The 18,345-nt window shown below is 40.0% G+C and overlaps 1 protein-coding gene across 2 annotated transcripts in view; it reads right to left on the bottom strand.

Annotated features, from left to right (window-relative positions):
• Window positions 1–18,345, bottom strand: part of RORB (RAR related orphan receptor B) — a 201,350-nt gene that overhangs the window by 78,059 nt on the left and 104,946 nt on the right. Inside the window, exon 1 of one of the 2 annotated variants that reach the window (XM_043566980.1) lies at window positions 2,322–2,460. The exons of the other annotated variant lie outside the window; for it this stretch is intronic. Coding sequence (XP_043422915.1) covers window positions 2,322–2,361 — 40 coding nt within the window. The 5' untranslated portion in view covers window positions 2,362–2,460. Of the gene's footprint in view, window positions 1–2,321; window positions 2,461–18,345 lie in introns of those variants that run through there. 2 annotated transcript variants of the gene reach the window in all.

The following is an 18,345-nucleotide window of genomic DNA, read 5'->3' as shown; positions in this document are numbered from 1 at the left end:
TCTGCATTGAGAATTACATTATTATATCATTCATGTTCTAGCAAAGGCATATATAGGTTTAGTTCATCCTTACATAAATGGCCTTTTTCGAAAAATGAGGCACGTAGATTTTAAAGGAAGGTGTTCTCACCTTCACGCAGCACCAGAAATTATTTCAGGGGTCAAATGATAACTCAGGATGTCACCCTCAAAGCTCTGTCTTGTAATTTCACCCTATGCGAAATATCACAAAGGTCCCGTATCAATGTAGGCAAAGGCTTAGCCACTCAACAAATGGAGAATTATGAGTGCACAGCTCCCTCGAAGACCAAAGTGTCTGTTCTGCTGATATTGCACACTTTCCCTAAAGAGATTACCAGCATAATCCTAAACATTATAGGACCCAAGCTATCTTATTTTTGAGCTCATCAGATCCAGCATGCTGCACGTAATCCGTCCCAGCTTTACTCAGTGTTTATGTAAGCTGGGGAAAGAATTGTAGCACCAACGGTAACCAAGTACTGAGAACAAATATCGTCATTTTCAAAACACACTTTACCAAGTTTCTTTTTTTTGCTACAAGCCAAAAATGCATAATCATTGTTTGATAGTGTATGGTAACATTTGCATGGGGATGTTTGTGGCTGTGTTTCCTATACATTAGTTTCTACCAAAGGCCCTTTGAGAGGCTACCCGTGGACTGAATTGGTAGGAAAAAGTAAAGTGTTTTTTTTTTTTTTTTGTCATTTCTTTAGAGGTTTGAGTTACTTTGGAGATACTTATTTTGGGGGGAAATAACGGAGGAAAAAGACTAGTGAAAATCAGAAACTGCTAAGCACAGTACTAAGTATTCTACGACAGTGACTTCACAAAAGCTGCGATTTCAATTTAGGATATTCCTTTTTATTGCACTAAAATTTAAAAGGAAAGTAAAATATTTGTTTCTCTTTGCAATACGTAAACACACATTGGCTCATATAATTCGTTTAAAAAAATGAGTTGTGTGTGTGTGCACATGTTCTTAAAATCAAAACCTGTTTTCTGTAATTTTATAACAGGGAAAATTCCTGTTTTTCTTTCCACCCCACCAAATCAGGAGAGAAAGGAACACTTATGTTTACCTGTCAGCCTCTGCTAATTGTAATTCAGACCCAAAGAGGATTAAGTGCATAGACGTTAATACGTCCAGTGTTATTAATTTCTAAACAACAATAGCAACAATAACCTGAGTAAATCTGTCAGTAGTGAGGATAAATAGTTGTTTAAAGACTCCATTGATGTCACAACTGCAATCTGCTGTTAATGGCTTATTTCACTGATACAGTCTTCAAATACATACATTGTGAAATCAGCGAATAATTGCATTGAAATAATATCCATTCTTGTCTAAAATTACAAGCAACGGGAGGCTCGAAGCATTGTGCAAAGATGTAATTCCGAGTTTATAAACATTTGGGGAAGTTTTAGTTTGATTAGTAACTTTTTTTGAATAATCGTTAGTTTTGTATTATTTGAACCTAACAATTATGTTAATTTACATTTTAATATTTCCAACTGTTGTTCATTGCTATTTAGTACTAGCCAAAAAATGGCAAAAAATCATACATCATATTGCCCTGAAATATTTTTAGAACAAAGGCTCAAAACCTTTCTATGTTATGAGATAATGTGCGTTTAGGGAACTAGGTACTAAGTTGTTAAAAATTTAGCAGAAAAACTCAAATAGGATTCACCTGATTGTTAATAATCATTCAACCAAATAGATCTGTTCTTTTCTTTTCTTTTCTTTTCTTTTCTTTTCTTTCTTTTCTTTTCTTTTCTTTCTTTTCTTTTTTCTTTCTTTCTTTGTTTCTTTCTTTCTTTGTTTCTTTCTTTCTTTGTTTCTTTCTTTTTTGAAACTAGATCTTTTACATAGGAGGAACTGTGTGGTATAATATATTTATGAACTGAATATTTAACAAGTCAGAAAAGTGAAATGATCATAATAATGATAATGCCAATGACTAAAATCAGAGCTACAAAATTGTGACAAGGATGTTCATAGAGTTAACCTCACGCTCGTGTAATGTGGCTGGTGACTACCTGAATTCATTCTCAAAACTCATGCATTTGGTAATTCACTACAGGGTATGATGATACTCACATATAAATATGTTCTCCAGTGTAAAATAAAGCCTGAGTGGCTTATTTATTATATACATTTGCAAGTCAGAAAATATTTTATTGTTCCCACACCTAGACCTCAATTTCTTTTGCTGAGAGCTTACAAACGCTTACTGTTTTACCTGAAGGATAGTTCATACAGCTAAGCGTCAGAAGAGAGAAGAAAACGGAAAACTCACCAGTGGCGTCAGCTTTAGTTTTGAGCTCGTTCTCACACATTTTGACGTTAGCAATTAAAAGTCTAACTGAGAAATATTGCACTTTTCCCTGGAGGTCTGACGGCTGCCCCAGTGTTACTCCACAACTAGAATCCCAACAGACTGCATTAATGAGATTAAATGAAAGAGGGAGTTAAAGGCATCAACTGTTCCATTTCATTAAGTAAGGGTGAAGGGCTGCCCAGGCAAGGAAGGCAGGAGGGAGGATATTGGCTTTTCCTTTTGATAGCACTTATTCACAAAAGAATGCAGCATTTGCTAAATCACAGTCAGCAGTTTAAAAACGTTATCCAGCTGCCCCCCAGAATTGTATGGAAATATATTATTTATATATATTTATTCTGCACTTAAATTCTTCTTTGTTCTCATCCCTTTGCAAACAGATCCAATAGGCATGTGCCATGTAAACAAGGGTCGTCTCTGTGATTCCAAAAGTATAATGCAATTTTCCTTCAGAATTACTTTGCTCCAATGATTCTAGACCCTCTGTTGAGGTCCAGGGATGAAGGATGGTATGAAGCTATTACCGTGGTCCTGTTCTTCTAAATGTTGGATCATAGTTGTCTATGGAGTAATGAATACAGCACGAGATTTTAGAAGAGCATATTAGAAAGAAAACACGCATGCCTTACAGCATGTCTGTGGCAACAGAGCCTGGGAACCCGGTCTGAGGACTTAACACTAGGTGGGTCACCAACCTCAACCCTGAGGTCTAAAGTGACTTCATTCTTCCAGCATGCCCCAGTGCTCCCACTTGTAAAATAAGAATGACCAAGTCACCTAGACAGAAATTTCTGATCCTCAACCCTTGTCACCAGGAAGGATAAATATATTACTATGTAAAAATTGCGTTAACTTCCATAGAAAAGAGCATGATCTTTATGTGAGAGCAAAATGCTCCTGAGCAGCAGCATTATTTAACCTTTGCTTAGAGTTACCAGATTGATTGAGTGATGAATCTCAAACCTTTCTCTTCACCTTTTTCTTTCCTACCATCTGGGACAGTTCTTATTTTCTTTTCACTAATCATTTGTCACAAATGTTTCTTGATCTTCCCTACTATTCCTCTCTTCTCTTAAACATCTCTGTTTTTTCCTGACCTGCAGTAGAAACTGCTTTCCTTTTTTTTTTTTTTAAAGTTTATTTATTTGAGAGACAGAGCATGAGAGAGAGCCAGGGAGGGGCAGAGGGAGAGAGGGGGAGAGAGAGAATCCCAAGCAGGTTCTACACTGTCCGTGTAGACCCCGATGTGGGGCGCTATCTCACAAACCATAAGATCATAACCTGAGCCGAAATCAAGAGTCAGACGCTTAGCCAACTGAGCCACCCAGGTGCCCCGAAACTGCTTTTCAAAGGGAAGTAAGGCAAGGAATGGTGAGGTGGTCAGAGGAGGCTGTGCAAACCCACTCGGTATTATTGTCAGCATGGTGGAGCTGAGCCCAGTGGTTCTCAGCTTTGGATGCCCATTGGAATAATCTGGAGAATTTAAAAATATTGATGTCCAGGGATTTCTCTCTTACCTTCTTCCATTGATTTGTTTCGTGTGGGCATATGGGGTTTTTGAACAATTCCAAAGTGATTCTAACGGGCAGCCAGGTCTAAAGACCCCAGGAATGATTCTCAGAATCACCACAGACGCATGTCACATGTACAGGTTCCTGACGCCCACCAGCCACTGAGTCAGAATCTTCTGAGGAGCCTGGGAAGCTATTGTAGTAAGCACTCATGTATTGGCAATGATTAGATAAGTTTTGGGAAAACCTTGGACTTTGAATTAGGACATCTGGTTTTAAATTCTTGGGTAGGTTACTTAACGTTTTCCGTGCTTCCGTTTGCATATCTCTAAAATAAGATCACAACACCTACCTACAAGATCACTGACCACTCCAACCACCATGATTACCCCGGGACCCTATGTATCTACCACTCATTGGTCCTGGTATTCTTCATTAATCCTTCTCAGATGCTTACGTTTAACCTTGACTATAAGCTCCTTAGGGATAAGCACTCTCTGTGTTTCCCAGTGTCTAGCGTAGGGATTCAATAAATGTATGGAGCCCATCAGTGGGTGAGTATATGCCTACTGATTGACTGCATCACTGGGGGATCATACACAAGTCTCACTGCCTGTCTGCTCCCACCATTTCCTTTACCTCAAGTTTCACTTTTCTGGCTATTGGATCTTTGGGGCTTACTGGCTTGCTGCTCCTTAGTGGAAATAAGAGAAGGTTAAGAAAAAAAATTTTTGCCTCTTTGTGTTCTTTATTTAATCTTAATTTGTAATTGGTTCTTAGTGTAGGAACAAGGTTGGAAAAAATAACCTCTCTTGATTTCCTCTTTTCCCTTAATCTATGACTCTCCTTCCTCCCCTTTGTGAATCATCTAATTGCCTCTTTGAACTGTTGTCCCACTGGTTTAGGTCTTTCTTCTGTCCTGTTGGTGGATTGCTTTTTCTCTGGTTAGAAGTATTATCATTAGTTGACCTCTCCTCCTGGATGACTCTCCCTGGACCCCACTCTGCTGTAGGCAGAGGCTCTTATATACTTCTCACACCAGCGTGGTACTTAGACTGTCTCTGGTATCACAAGTCATTAAGCTAGAGGGACAGAAAAGCTCTTAAAAAACAAACAAACAGGGGGCGCCTGGGGGGCGCAGTCGGTTAAGCGTCCGACTTCAGCCAGGTCACGATCTTGCGGTCCGTGAGTTCGAGCCCCGCGTCGGGCTCTGGGCTGATGGCTCGGAGCCTGGAGCCTGTTTCCGATTCTGTGTCTCCCTCTCTCTCTGCCCCTCCCCCGTTCATGCTCTGTCTCTCTCTGTCCCAAAATTAAATAAACGTTGAAAAAAAAAAGAAAAAAAAAACAACAACAAACAGACAAACAAACAAACAAACAACAATTCCCCAAATTTAGGGAGGAACATGAGAGAAGAAGCTTCTTAAACAAAAGAAATGTCATAACAGAGGAAATGGCTTGGGGCGCCTGGGTGGCTCAGTTGGCTGAGCGTCTGACTCTTGGTTTTGGCTCAGGTCATGATCTCATGGTTTGTAGTATTGAGCCCTGTGTCCGGTTCTGTGCTGTTGGATTGGGATTCTCTGTCTCCCTCTCTCTCTGCCCCTCCCCCACGCGCATGCACGCACTTTCTCTCTCTCCCAGAAGTAAACAAATAAACATTACAAAAAGAGAATCAAATAGATTGATTTCATAGGAAACACGTCCTCTTTGGCGTTGGGGTTCTCAAAGTACAGGTCCCCAGATCAGCAGGGTCAGTAGCAGCACCTGGGAATTTGTTAGAAATGTGAATTCTTGGACCCAGTCCAGACCTACTGAATCAGAAACTCTTGGGGGGCGTGGCAGGGGTGTCCAGGTGCTTTCACAACCCTCCAGGTGGTTCTGAAGCACAGAGCCACTGGTTTACAGCATGGGTTTTTCAATCAGGAGGAGCCAGAGTTAATTCACAGCTCTGTCACATTTTGGTCGTGTGGTTTGGACAAGTTCTTTAATCTCCTGACACCTCAGTTCTATCATTTGTAAAATGGCCATTAGAACACCTACCTGATGGAAGTGTTGAAGAATTTAAAGTGAGCTAATTCCTGTGAAGTACTCAGCACAGTCCTAAGCACAAAATAAGCACTCAGTTCCTCTGGGCCATTACTCTGATATTACCTCAGTGGAGAATAGAAAGTAGTTTGTACTTTAAAAACCTCCGCTCTCTGCTTTTACAAATGTCTCAAAACTTAGCTGCATGTTAAAATCACTTGGAGACCTTAAGAAAATATATCTGATTCCCAAGAGACTCACTGCAGATTAATTCAGTAAGAATTCTGGAAGTGAGGCCAGGCATTTTTATTTTAATTTCACAGAGGATGACAAGATGATTCTGATATACAATGTAATATACTGTTGTTATATATTAAAATCAATATTAAAAGAGGTGTGAGATTAAATGCAGGTAAGGATGAATCATGAGGAAAGTCAGATGTCATATTCATTATTTCCATGATTTCACCCTAATTCCATGGTACAGAAGTACAGGGAAATGCTAAAATGTAGGTTCTAGACCAGGGTTCCCCACCTTGCCATTACTGACATTTTTAGGCTGGACAATTCTTTTTTTCTGGGCAGCTTTTCTGTGAATTGTATTTATCTCTGGCCTCTATCTGTCCTCTAGATGCCAGTATCATTCCGCAGTTGTGACAACCAAAGCTATACCAAGTATTGCCAAGCATCCCCTGGGGGGATGAAATAGTGACAACTCTAGTTCTAGAGTTTCCGTGTCTGGATACAAATCCAGGCTTTACTATGTAACAGCTGTATGATTAGAGCAAGCTACAACTCCTTTGTGCCTCAGTTTCCCTTCTTCTGAAATGGAGGTAATAATACTTCCCTCATAGAGTTGTGTTGTGCGTTCGAAAGATAAAAGAGAAAATGCATCTAAAGCCCTGAGAACAGCATCTAGAGCATGGCAGACGTTACAGACTGAATGTTTATGTCCCCTCAAACTCTGATGCTGAGATCCTAACTCCCAATGTGATGGTATTAAGAAGTGGGGACTTTGGGAAGGTCCCCACTCATGAGGTCATGAGGTAGAGCCCGCATGAATGGGATTAGTGCCTTTCTAAAAGGTCTCTGGAGAGCTCTCTTGCTCTCTTTTCACATTGTGAGGAGACAATGAGAAGTCAGCAGTGGGCAGCCTGAATGAGAGCTCTCACCAGACCCAACCATGTCAGCATCGTGATCTCAGACTTCCAGCCTCTAGAGCTGGGAGAAATTCGCTGTTTATGAGCCACCCAGTCTATAGTACTTTGCTATCATAGCTTGAATAGACTAAGATAGTACATATTTAGTAAATGTCAGCTATCATTTATGCATATGTGTGTGTAGATGTTATGTTATATATGTATATATAGCATATGTATGTGTTATATATGTATATATAGCATATATATATATATATATATATATATATATCTTGATAGTCTTATTTTGATTCCAAAATACTGGGAGAACTCTTTTCCTAAAGTCTTTACATGCAAGTTGTATATCCATTCATCAATTTATTCCCTGCGTAATGAACCAGAACGACTAAATACTCATGTACGTCCTGGGGTCTGCCGCTGGTGTAGAAGACAGAGAGAAGAGTGAAAGCATAACAGAATCCGAGCAGGGTGGTTTCTATCCTTTTGGAACTACACATTAAAAAAAATTTTTTTTAATGTTTATTTACTTTTGAGAGAGAGAGAGAAAGACAGAGCATGAGTGGGGCAGGGGTAGAGAGAGAGGGAGACACTGCCTTGAGAAAGCAGGCTCCAGGTTCTGAGCTGTCAGCACAGATGTGGGGCTCGAATTCACAAACCATGAGATCATGACCTGAGCCAAAGTCGGACGCTTAACCGACTGAGCCACCAAGGCGCCCCAAGTAATTTTTTATTTGCATAAAAAATGCTGAATATTTTATAAAAGATTTTATTTTTTAGATCAGTATTAGGCTTACAATAAATTTGAAAGAAAGATTTTCCACACACCTACTGCTCACCAATGCGCGTAACCTCCCCCATTATCAACATCCTTCACCAGAAAGGTACATTTTTTTTTTTTTAACAAGGATGAGCTGACATTGACACATCATAATCACCCAAAGTCCGTAATTTACATTAGGGTTCACTCTTGGTGTTGTACATTCTATAGGTTTGGACAAATGTACAATGACTTATATCTATAATAGCATACTGTCCTAATAGCATATAATTTCACTGTCCTAGAAATCTTGTGTGTTCTGCCTATTCATCTTCCTCTGTCGCTTCCCCAAGCAACCACTGATCTTTTTATTATTTCCATTGTTTTGCTTTTAATATTTTTGATATTGATATTTTTGATAAATGGCTTAAATCCAAGCCATTTAGGAGTTGAGACCTGAACATTGGAAATGGCTGAAACCTAACTTCTTAAATTTGGTATTTGTTCATTTAGCAAATCCATGATTGTTGAATGCATCCGATATTTTGATAACTGAGTTAAATAGCTTCCCTTATGCATTCCAAGTATGTAACTGTACTTTGCAGGAGGGCCAAGAGATTTCCCTGGTTCTCATGTAGCATCTGTTTGGTTACGGTCAATCATGGGAGGTTCAGCACTTTGCAAGACATCCAGTTTCACTATTGCATTCTCCTGCTGATCAATCAATGATGATTTCCTAAAGCCCACATGTAGTATGCCCACAAGCCTTGCTGAAATGAAAATATGATGCCTCTGTTGTTCTGTTGGTCTTATCGTATTATAGAGTTATAAAAGCTCTATCAAAAAGTGCTTGGCAGGGGGTGCCTGGGTGGCTCAGTCTGTTGAGTGTCAGACTTCGGCTCAGGTCACGATGTCACTGTTCACAGGTTCGAGCCCCACACAGGGCTCTGTGCTGACAGCTCAGAGCCTGGAGCTTACTTTATATTCTGTGTCTCCCTCTCTCTCTGCCCCTCCCCCACTCACGCTTTGTCTCTCTCACTCTCTCTCTCAAAAATATACATTAAAAGAAAAAAAGTGTTTGGGGTTAGTTTGCCATAACTTAATTTCTGGTGTCTCAAGATGAGTGCTGGTGATACAACTTTACCTCCCTGGTCCTATGGCTCTAGTTAGTAATTTGTTCTAAGGTTTTGCTATTGAGGGTCTTTAGTGCATATGTGTATATATGCATATATATGTATAGACATAACACATATCCATATCTGTATACACATATGGTATAAATACTTGCCTATATGTAATTCATCTTTCTCTGCCTGTTTCTGAATGTGGGGCATTTTAGTTATTTCTAATCTTCGGGAAGATTTTAGTTTGCCAGGAATCTCAAAGATTACCACGAAAGAAGAAACAATCTGCAATCTCCAATATAGCATTCATCTGGAGACTTGTCCTTACTTAAAGTAGCTAACTTCGCCCTCACAACCCTCTATTCACTGGTAAACTTCAACTCTGCCTTAACGACTCTTGTGCCTCCTTCCAGTCTGAAAGTCATTCTCCCGAGTGGAGGAGACACCATTGTTAAAAAGATGCAAAAAGATTGATACCATTAGAAGGTCTTCCAAGGTATCTTAACTTGGAAGTTGACTTCAGATAAGCTCCTCCGTAAGCCTGTATATGATGGAGACTAACATTACCCGGTGCCATGAGAGACAGTAGTAATTTTGCATGTTGCTGGACTTGCATCAGTGGATGTGATAGAGAAAAATCTGTTAGAAGATGGCTGACGGGACTGATAGGGAAATTCCAGTCCCCAACCAAAGGCTCCCCTTCTGTGTTCTTCTTTCCACCCTTCTTGCCGTGCTTTCTGCTAATGCGGGATGTGGAAGTAACAGACTATAAATTGTTCCCTCTGCTTATGCTCAGTGCTCAGACCTCTGGAGAGTGATCTCTGAGCCCGCCTGTGTAAAATAAACCTCCTGCCTTCCAAGATCTCCGAGTGCCGCTTGGTTCTTCAGCCGGGTGATCCAGACCAGGTTCCATACCAGATGAGCTTTGAGGGCTTTAACCGGACCTGCATTATTGGATATTCTTGCATGGGCTTCATACATACCAGCTCAGAATTTTCTAGCAAAACCATTCTTATTTCTTAAGAGCCTGGTCTTCTTTCATTGCAGTAATCAGGAAAAATAACATTATAAACATCAGTAATTTTTGACCCTACGTATCTAGGCTCTGTCGCTTATTGCTATGGCTTAGATTCTTTTTTTTCTTTCTGTATAAAGGCACCAACAGCATACCCTAATTTATATTTACATGAGAACCAGGCAATCCTGAATCCAGAATTCAGGTACGTTCATCAGGGCTAAGCCAACTCAGTTTTGCTCCAAAATCAGCAAAGGAGTTGAGTTTCTCATCTTGTATCTTCTAAGGAACATATTAGCCAAGAGACAACTTTTCAACCGGATACAGCAAATTCACTTAAAAATGTAGAGCCCAAGAATGGTAGCATTATCTCCGTGTGCAGTCCACGTTTGCATTAGGAGAAAGAAATCTGTCCCTAAAGTACCTTGCAAGATAGAACTGTCTACGGTTGTTTTCCTTCAGTCCTCCTGGGACCTCTTACACATGTCACGGCCAACCAACATCGTGAATATTTTTACTGAACAGAATAAGAAACAAATGGAGTATGTAAAACACAAACAAATCACATGTCGGTAAACTAAATGTAGATTTAGCATCCTTGAAGAACAAAATCTTTCCTCTGTAACTCAAAAGTGAAAGCAGGAGTTCACTCTGATCTAAAGTTCAAAGCAGGAAATCCAGAGGACTGATCAAAGGCAAGTAGATGGGGCGCCTGGCTGGCTCAGTTGGTGGAGTATGCAACGCTTGATCTCAGTGTCGTGAGTTCGAGCACCACATTGGGTGCAGAGATTACTTAAAATATTTTTGTTTGTTTTAAAGGCAAATATATGAAGCCATTCACTGTTTTCATGTGCAGAATCCCCCTCCAGGGCCTATAGAACTACAGGGTCTCAGCTAGCAGAGACTGAGAACTTAGTGTGTTAAAGAGCTTCAGCTGCATTATCTTATGTATTGTCACAACTCTGGGAAGTACCGTGAGTACCCTCAAGTGGCTGGGAAAGAGACCGGGTCGCAGTGGGGCTAGGAAATAGAACCTTATAGTGGTGGTCTCAAAATGCGATCCACAGAGGAGTAGCCCAGGATTGCCTCCCATTCCTCTGTACTTGTTAGAGTGCACATTCTTTGGACCACCCAGGATCTACTGAGGTGTGGTCCAGAAACTCCAGGAGTGAACATTATACCACTCTGTGTTTTAAGAAGCCCTCTGACTGATTTTAATGACTGCTAAAATCTGAGGACAGTGGCTTGTAGTCCACATTTAATAATGGTGAATCCATTTCTGTGTTGCCCATGCTCTAAATCATATACGCAAGGTATACAGACTTGTTCACAAAGGTGAGTGATATTTAGAAGCACCACAATGAAGACAGATGTGTTTACTGTTAAGTATTAAGCATTGCTTGTTCCTTCTATTTGAGTGAGTCCTGAAGGCCTGTTACTAGCTCTGGGGGTTTCAGCAGGCCTAGATGATTCCAGCAAAGAAGGACAAGTTGCATATTACGCAAGCCTTTCCCTCTTTATTTTTAAGGAGCAGACTGACACTGGGTTATCTCCTTGCTGGGTGCAGATTAGTGCTTGCCATGGTGGATAGCGTGCCCACACTGTGAAAAATGGAACACGTCACCACTGCTGAGGTTAAAATTCCACAAAATGTTTCTCTTGCAGACACTGCTGGCCCATAGAAAGTTTAACTAACCCATAGTGCTGTGAGTTTTTCGTTCTAAAGTTGACCTGGGATCCTCCTAGCCCTCATGAAATATGATTACCTATTATAAATCTGTGTGTCTGGATGAGAAACGAATTGTGACTTTATCTTCTCTTTCTACATTTTAATCATGATATGAAGCGGGGGTGGCATTTTTGTCACTACTGTTTTTACTTAGTATCATTAAGTGCCTTTACTACACTTCATGGGGGATGTTACTTCAGAACTCAAAGCAAGATTTAAACTCTAGTCCCCCTGAAGAAAGAAAGGGGAACAAAGAACAATGCATGCTTAAATTCATCTCTCCCTTTGCTTCCTAGGATTAAAGGGTTACTGCGTACAATCGGGAGGCTTACTCTATTTTGCCACAATAAAGGGTAAAATAATGTGTGTGTTGGGGGGGGGATACAATTTAGCCAATGTAGTGACACTGCCCTGACATTTTTTTTATATTTTGTTTGTTGTCCTTAATACTTATTAGGTGTTCAAGTCGCTGTCTTAAGCACTATTAAGTGGTAAATTAAAGTTCTTTTCAAACTGCTTGAAAAGCATTATCAAAATATTGCTGTTTTGGAGGTCAACAAACCCTGAGGAATTTTTAGTGATAAATGTCATATCAAAGACTTAAAGACTTCTTTTCTTACCCTATTTAGGCAATTTTGGGGGGGGGGGTGCAGCTGAGATAAAATCACCAAGTAGAAATAATTGCTAGTTAACACCATTACATTTAGTAACAAAAAATAACTGGCTGATCTGCAGGAATAAACACTGAATTATTGTTTTATGGCTGAAAATTAAAAACTGTATCCCATCGGCTAAAGAATCTTTCAGATGAGTAGGGCATGAATGCTGCAGGAACATTTCAATAAATAAAGGACAATACATATCTTTGACTCTGTGACAGAAACCCTCATAGAGTGAATAACCCAATTTGCCCCTGCCCTTACAGCTAATGGGTCCAAGAATAGTGAATGCTTGGAATCTGAAAATTATCTTTTGTTTGCTGAAGGCAGTTGATGGGTGATGTGTTGGAGAAGGAACTGCCTTAGGTATGTTTCAGAAAAGTGCTTATTCTGATTTTCTGAAAAAAGACTAAATGGCCTCACTGAAGAGTTTATGTAGCTTAGGGTATGAAAAGATAAAATCGTTAGGATACCTTAAAACAGGAAAGAATTCAAACATTTACTCAAAAAACAAATCAGTGTGAGACTTAAGACAGAGCTAATCAGTACCGGATGCATCGTCCTGCCTTATTTGAGATTCTAGATCATTTATTCTGAAAATAACAATGGGGCTTTTTTTTCTTTGAAGGATCTTATCCTATATAAATTATATGGATATGTGAACAACAAAATAACATTTTAGGCTTAAGCTCACATTCCATGTATAGGAAAATAATGCCAGCATACTGTGTTCTGTCCACATGTAATGGAATAAACTCTTTGCAATGGACTGAACATTTGTGTCTCCCCCAAATTCATATATTGAAACCTCAACCTCAAATATGATAGTATTAGGAGGTGCAACCTTTAGGAGGTAATGAGGTTGTGAGGGTGGAAGCTTCGTGAATAGGATTAGTGTCCTTATAAGAAGACGGCAGAGAGCAAGCCAGCATGTGAGGATATGAGAAGTCTACAACCCAGAAGAGGGCCCTCACCAGAATCTGACCTTGGTCCCAGATTTTCAGCTTCCAGCACTGGGAGAAACAAATTTCTGTTGTTTCTAAGCCAGTAAGTCATGATACTTTGTTATAGCAGCCCAAATGGACTGACTCTCCCCTCTCCCTTTCCATGTTAGCATAATGGTAAAGTTGGAGCACACTTAGACCAGGCCAACACCTCGGTTCACCCTCTCCCACTTTCTAGAGGATTTCCAATTGTCTGTGGGTTTACATATGTAAAGTAGCAACTTTACAATGTCATATGTTAATCTGAGTTTCTCACAGAATAATAAATTGGAGCCGTCTACAAGCTACTCAATTACATGTTAATTTCAGTTAATCAACATGATAAAAACTTGTAATCCACCAAGTAAATTACTAGTCTAATGTAAAAATGAACCAGTGGAACTGTCATTTGCCTATTTTAAGAACTGGAAATAAAAAGGGCTTGTAATATTTAGTTAGAGATTGGCCTTGAGGAATTCATGGCCTTCCCAGTGACTCGAGGATCACACTTTGAGAGACACTAGTTTGCAGCATGGGCTCCGGACCTGTGCTCATGTTCTAGTCCACTCAAGAGATGCATACTTAGTCAAGATGATCAACCTCGCTGTCTCTTGGTGTTCCCATCTAACAAATTGGTGTGATAATTCCTACCTCAAAGGGTTATTGGAAGAATAAAATGATATCCTGGTGCAGGGTAACTGGTCCATACGTGGCACACAGAAAGTGGTCAGCATATGGTAGTCATTACTAAGCATGAAAACTGCCTATCCCATGGGGGACGTATATGTTTGGGGGTTGACTACCCGAAACTCCTATGACTTGGCGTATCGTGTATCAAGAAGAGCTGTCCCACTGACCACGCATTCCTCCCCCAGATGGGACCTCACCTCCCAAGCTAGTTCTTACTCCCTTTAATTCCATGACAGGAAAAATTACACCTAATGATTAATTCAGCAATAAATTCTTATCAAATGCATACTAATTGCCTAGGCCAGTGCTCATTTACACTCTCTAGTTATGCAGCTACCACGTTGCTTGTTATTTTGGGAGAACATTATAAACACTATCATTCTTACACTAATTATAACGGCAATAATAGTTATCATAAATAACAATACTTTATATGGCACATTTTTATGTACATTTCTATGTGCATTTTAGAATTTGAAAATGTTCACCATTTATAAATGAAACCAATTTACATAGTGAATAATTTCTTGGCAAAGCAGAAGGAAAGGTATTAAATAACAGATATGGGGAGAGGAATTGTTGCCCAGACACTGGAGTTCTTCAGACAAAAATGGAGCTATGTCATTCTGGGGTCATCCATTTTTAACCCCTGTGCAAAGATGGCTAGAGACGAAACAGTTCAGGGACACGAGAGCCCGTTAACAAGGTCAGCTGCGAAGGGCGGACCCACACTTGTGGTCACATTGTACATCCTGTCATCATTAGAGCCAAATGCTGCAACACGTCTTTCTCAAGCACAACTTCTTTCCTTGTCCCCAGAACTTCCGCCTGCACTGTTTTTATATAACATAATACACAGTGCCAAAAGACAGCATGCACACATCTTTAAAAAATATTCTTTGAAACAATACAAAATTCATCCATTTGAAAATTCTTGAGTGCTTATTGGTGCCGGGTTCAGGAATTTAACCAACAGTTTATATAAGAAATTTCATTTACATCTTAAGATTTGATTTGATTTTACTTTTGTTTTAGATAGTGTGTACACGTGCCTGTGTGCTGGTGTGCTTGTTGGGGACGGGCAGAGAGAGAGAGAGAGAGAGAGAGAGAGAGAGACTGAGAATCCTAAGGAGGCTCCACGCTCAGTGTGGAGCCTGACACAGGGTTTGATTCCATGACCCTGGGATCATGACCTGAGCCAAGATCAAGAGTCGATTGCTCAACCAACTGAGCCACCCAGATGCCCCACATCTTAAGATTTTATTTTATTAATTCTTTTAATGTTTCATTTATTTTGAGAGAGAGAGAGAGAGAGAGAGAGAGAGAGAGAAGGGGAGGGGCAGAGAGAGAGAGAGAATCCCAAGCAGGCTCTGCACTATCAGCACGGAGCCAGATGCGGGGCTCACACCCATGAACTATGAGATCATGACCTGAGCCGAAATCAAGAGTTGGACACTTAACTAACTGAGCCACCCACATGCCTCACATCTTAAGATTTTAATCTGAGGAAAAAGCGCAAAGTTTCAGCAAAAAAGCCACAGTGGAAGACATTTTATTCTGCCCGGAGGAACAGTGGGTAGGGTTGCTCTCTAAGGTTTCCAGTTTCCTGCAAGTACAGTGAGGGTGGTGGCTTTGACGAAAGGCCAGCCAGGAGTTAGATGCACTGTACTGATGTAGCTGGACCCCTGGTCAGCGTGATGTAGAGCAGGAAGAGTTGGTGCTGGGTGGCTAGCTTATGCCATGAGCTAAGCTAAGTTCAAGGTCCAGTCTTGCTTCTAAGGGGAGAATGTGGTTCTTCCTTATCACTATAGCTTGTGCCAAGATTGGGGGGGGGGGTTATGTTGCTTATTCTGCACATTTATACTAGAAGTATAGTCTTCTAGTAGCTATAGTCTAGGCTTACAGAAAGGAAAACTCATCCACTCCCATTCACCCACCGAGCCATAACAGGTTGCTGAGAGTTTGGAGTGAAAGTGCCCTGCCTGCATGACTCCAACCCCTTATTTTGCTCTTGATTACAGGTCCCTATAGACAGGTGGGCAAATAGGATTTCTAGCAATGTCACACAGTATTAAGTCTTTCTGCAATGAACATTTTGGAAATCTCATAGGAAGCTTTATAGTAAGAATTGAGATACTTAGAGTAATAATTTCTTTTCACAAATTTAATATGAGTGTCCTCAAGGGAAAGTAAATACTTTATTCACATGTGTTAGAACTTGTATGTGCATCAAATAACTCTGATATGATAAATAAGAGACTGTTTGTCTCTGATGGTTAGAGGTGAGGGGGGGGCATTTATGGACTATCTTTTGAACTATTAAAATACTGTGTGTATATTATTTGAATATTCCCTATGCAGAATTAAATTCAATTAAAACTTAAAATAAAAACCAAACAATTGTGAAAATAGTTTCAAATAAACATTAATTTTAGGAGCTATGTAGTACTTCTTTAAATGGTTTGCCTTAATTCATTCAATTTTATCATAAGTGGTATCTAAGTTGTTTCTAAGACTTTTTTCCCTACAGTAAAATGCACATTTCTGTTTTATTTTCTTAGATTCCCATAAAAGGAACAGCTAAGAAAAAGGGCATAATTATTTTAAAGTTTCTTTGAACACTGAGCATGTTATGAGCATGCCTAATTATACTCTTTCTGACATTATTATTATTATTTCAAAACAGTAATTGCTAATGGAATAGGTGAAAAATGGCCTCTTGATATCTCAAGGTTATAATATGATAACATATTTACCCCGGATTCACTTCTATCTACCATTTAACATAAAATTGTGGTTCTTGTATAGTTTGTATCTGAGGAATGCAAATTACCAAAAGCTATTAGTCTAAGAAAATTATAATTTTAAAAGGAAATTCGGTCAAGTCAACCCTAGGTAGAAATAGTCTTTAGGTTTCTTTTGGTTTTGGTAAGATCTGCACTATTTTAGTTCTTTGTTGGATGGACAATGCAGAAGATAAACATTAGGACTGATAAAATAGGATTGTACTTCAACAAAGATTTTAGTATATGTGCTGCCGAAGCGAGCACAACAAAGATTTTAATTTATTGCTGTTTCTAGTCCTGGAATTCATCTTTGGAATTTCTTACTACCTTAATATCTGAGTCTATCTCAGTCAGAAAAGTATACCAAAGCCAACAGGAGACCTTTGAGTTGGTTCAGTTCATGTTGCACCAAATGACAGGTTTGGGACCATCTGTTGTTCAGATGAAATGGTGACTATGAGTGACAGTCTGGGTGGCCCATTAGTGATCTCAGGGACACGAAGTGCCCTCGTGAGGGACTTTGTGAAGGTTTCTGCATCCTAGGGAAGATGGCCAAAGCATCTCAGTGGTGAATAGAGAGGTTTAGCTTAATTATGAATACAACCTTCACCTACAGATAGTTTCCATAATCTGATTAAGGACACCACCAAAATCTGAAAATATCTCATTTCTCACCTGCTCTGTGTCTGAAATTTCCCATTTGATCAGTTACTCCTTTGTTGAAGATATTCCTATCTCTAAGGAATTCCTTTTTTAAAAATTTATTTATTTTGAGAGGGAGCACGAGCAAGTGGGGGAAGGACAGAGAGAGAGGGACAGAGAGAGAATCCCAAGCAGGCTCGATGCTGCCAGTGCAGAGCCTGATCCTGGGCTCGAGCCCATGAACTGTGAGATCACTACCTGAGCCAAAATCAAGAGTCAAATGCTGAACCGACTGAGCCACCCAGGTGTCCCTCTAAGAAATTACTTTTAAGAATGAAACCACCTCTAAGGGCCCCTGCTCTTCTGAATGTGAACTAATTGTTTGGGGCTCAGGAGCTCAGCAAAGCTCTAAGTGAAGGATACATGGGATGGATAAGCTTTAATGGAGAAGGGGCAAGGGATATGCCTAGAGCTTCCCCAAGTGTCATCATTGAAAAGTAGTCTTTATGAAGCAGTGGCAAAGTTTGGCTATCTTGGGAGATGACATGAGACCAGCCAGGAGATGGCAGGATAAGAAGGGAAATTAGAAATCTGTGAAAGAAAAAATTCAACCCCTTCACAATTTGTCTAGGGCTGGTCCTTGTCTTCAATTGGTCTGGGGAAGTTCCATACCAGTACTATTTCAGTTTCTGAAATAGCTTGGATTTCTGGGATGTTTGACGTTTGCTTGGCATGGTCTGGCTCAGAGATGATCACGGGGCAGCCATTAGGACCCCAGAAGAAAGTCAGATATGGTGTAGCTAGAAGACAGAGCTACACCTCTGCCACAACTCACCCTTATGACCCTGGACGTGTCACTGAACCTTAATTCTCAATGTAGCTATAGTACTTACAACACACTGGC

The sequence above is a fragment of the Prionailurus bengalensis genome, chromosome D4 (genome assembly GCF_016509475.1).
Source record: "Prionailurus bengalensis isolate Pbe53 chromosome D4, Fcat_Pben_1.1_paternal_pri, whole genome shotgun sequence".
Taxonomy (NCBI): domain Eukaryota; kingdom Metazoa; phylum Chordata; class Mammalia; order Carnivora; family Felidae; genus Prionailurus; species Prionailurus bengalensis.
Note: the sequence above shows the minus strand (reverse complement) of the source record. Positions and strands in the feature narration are given on the sequence as shown.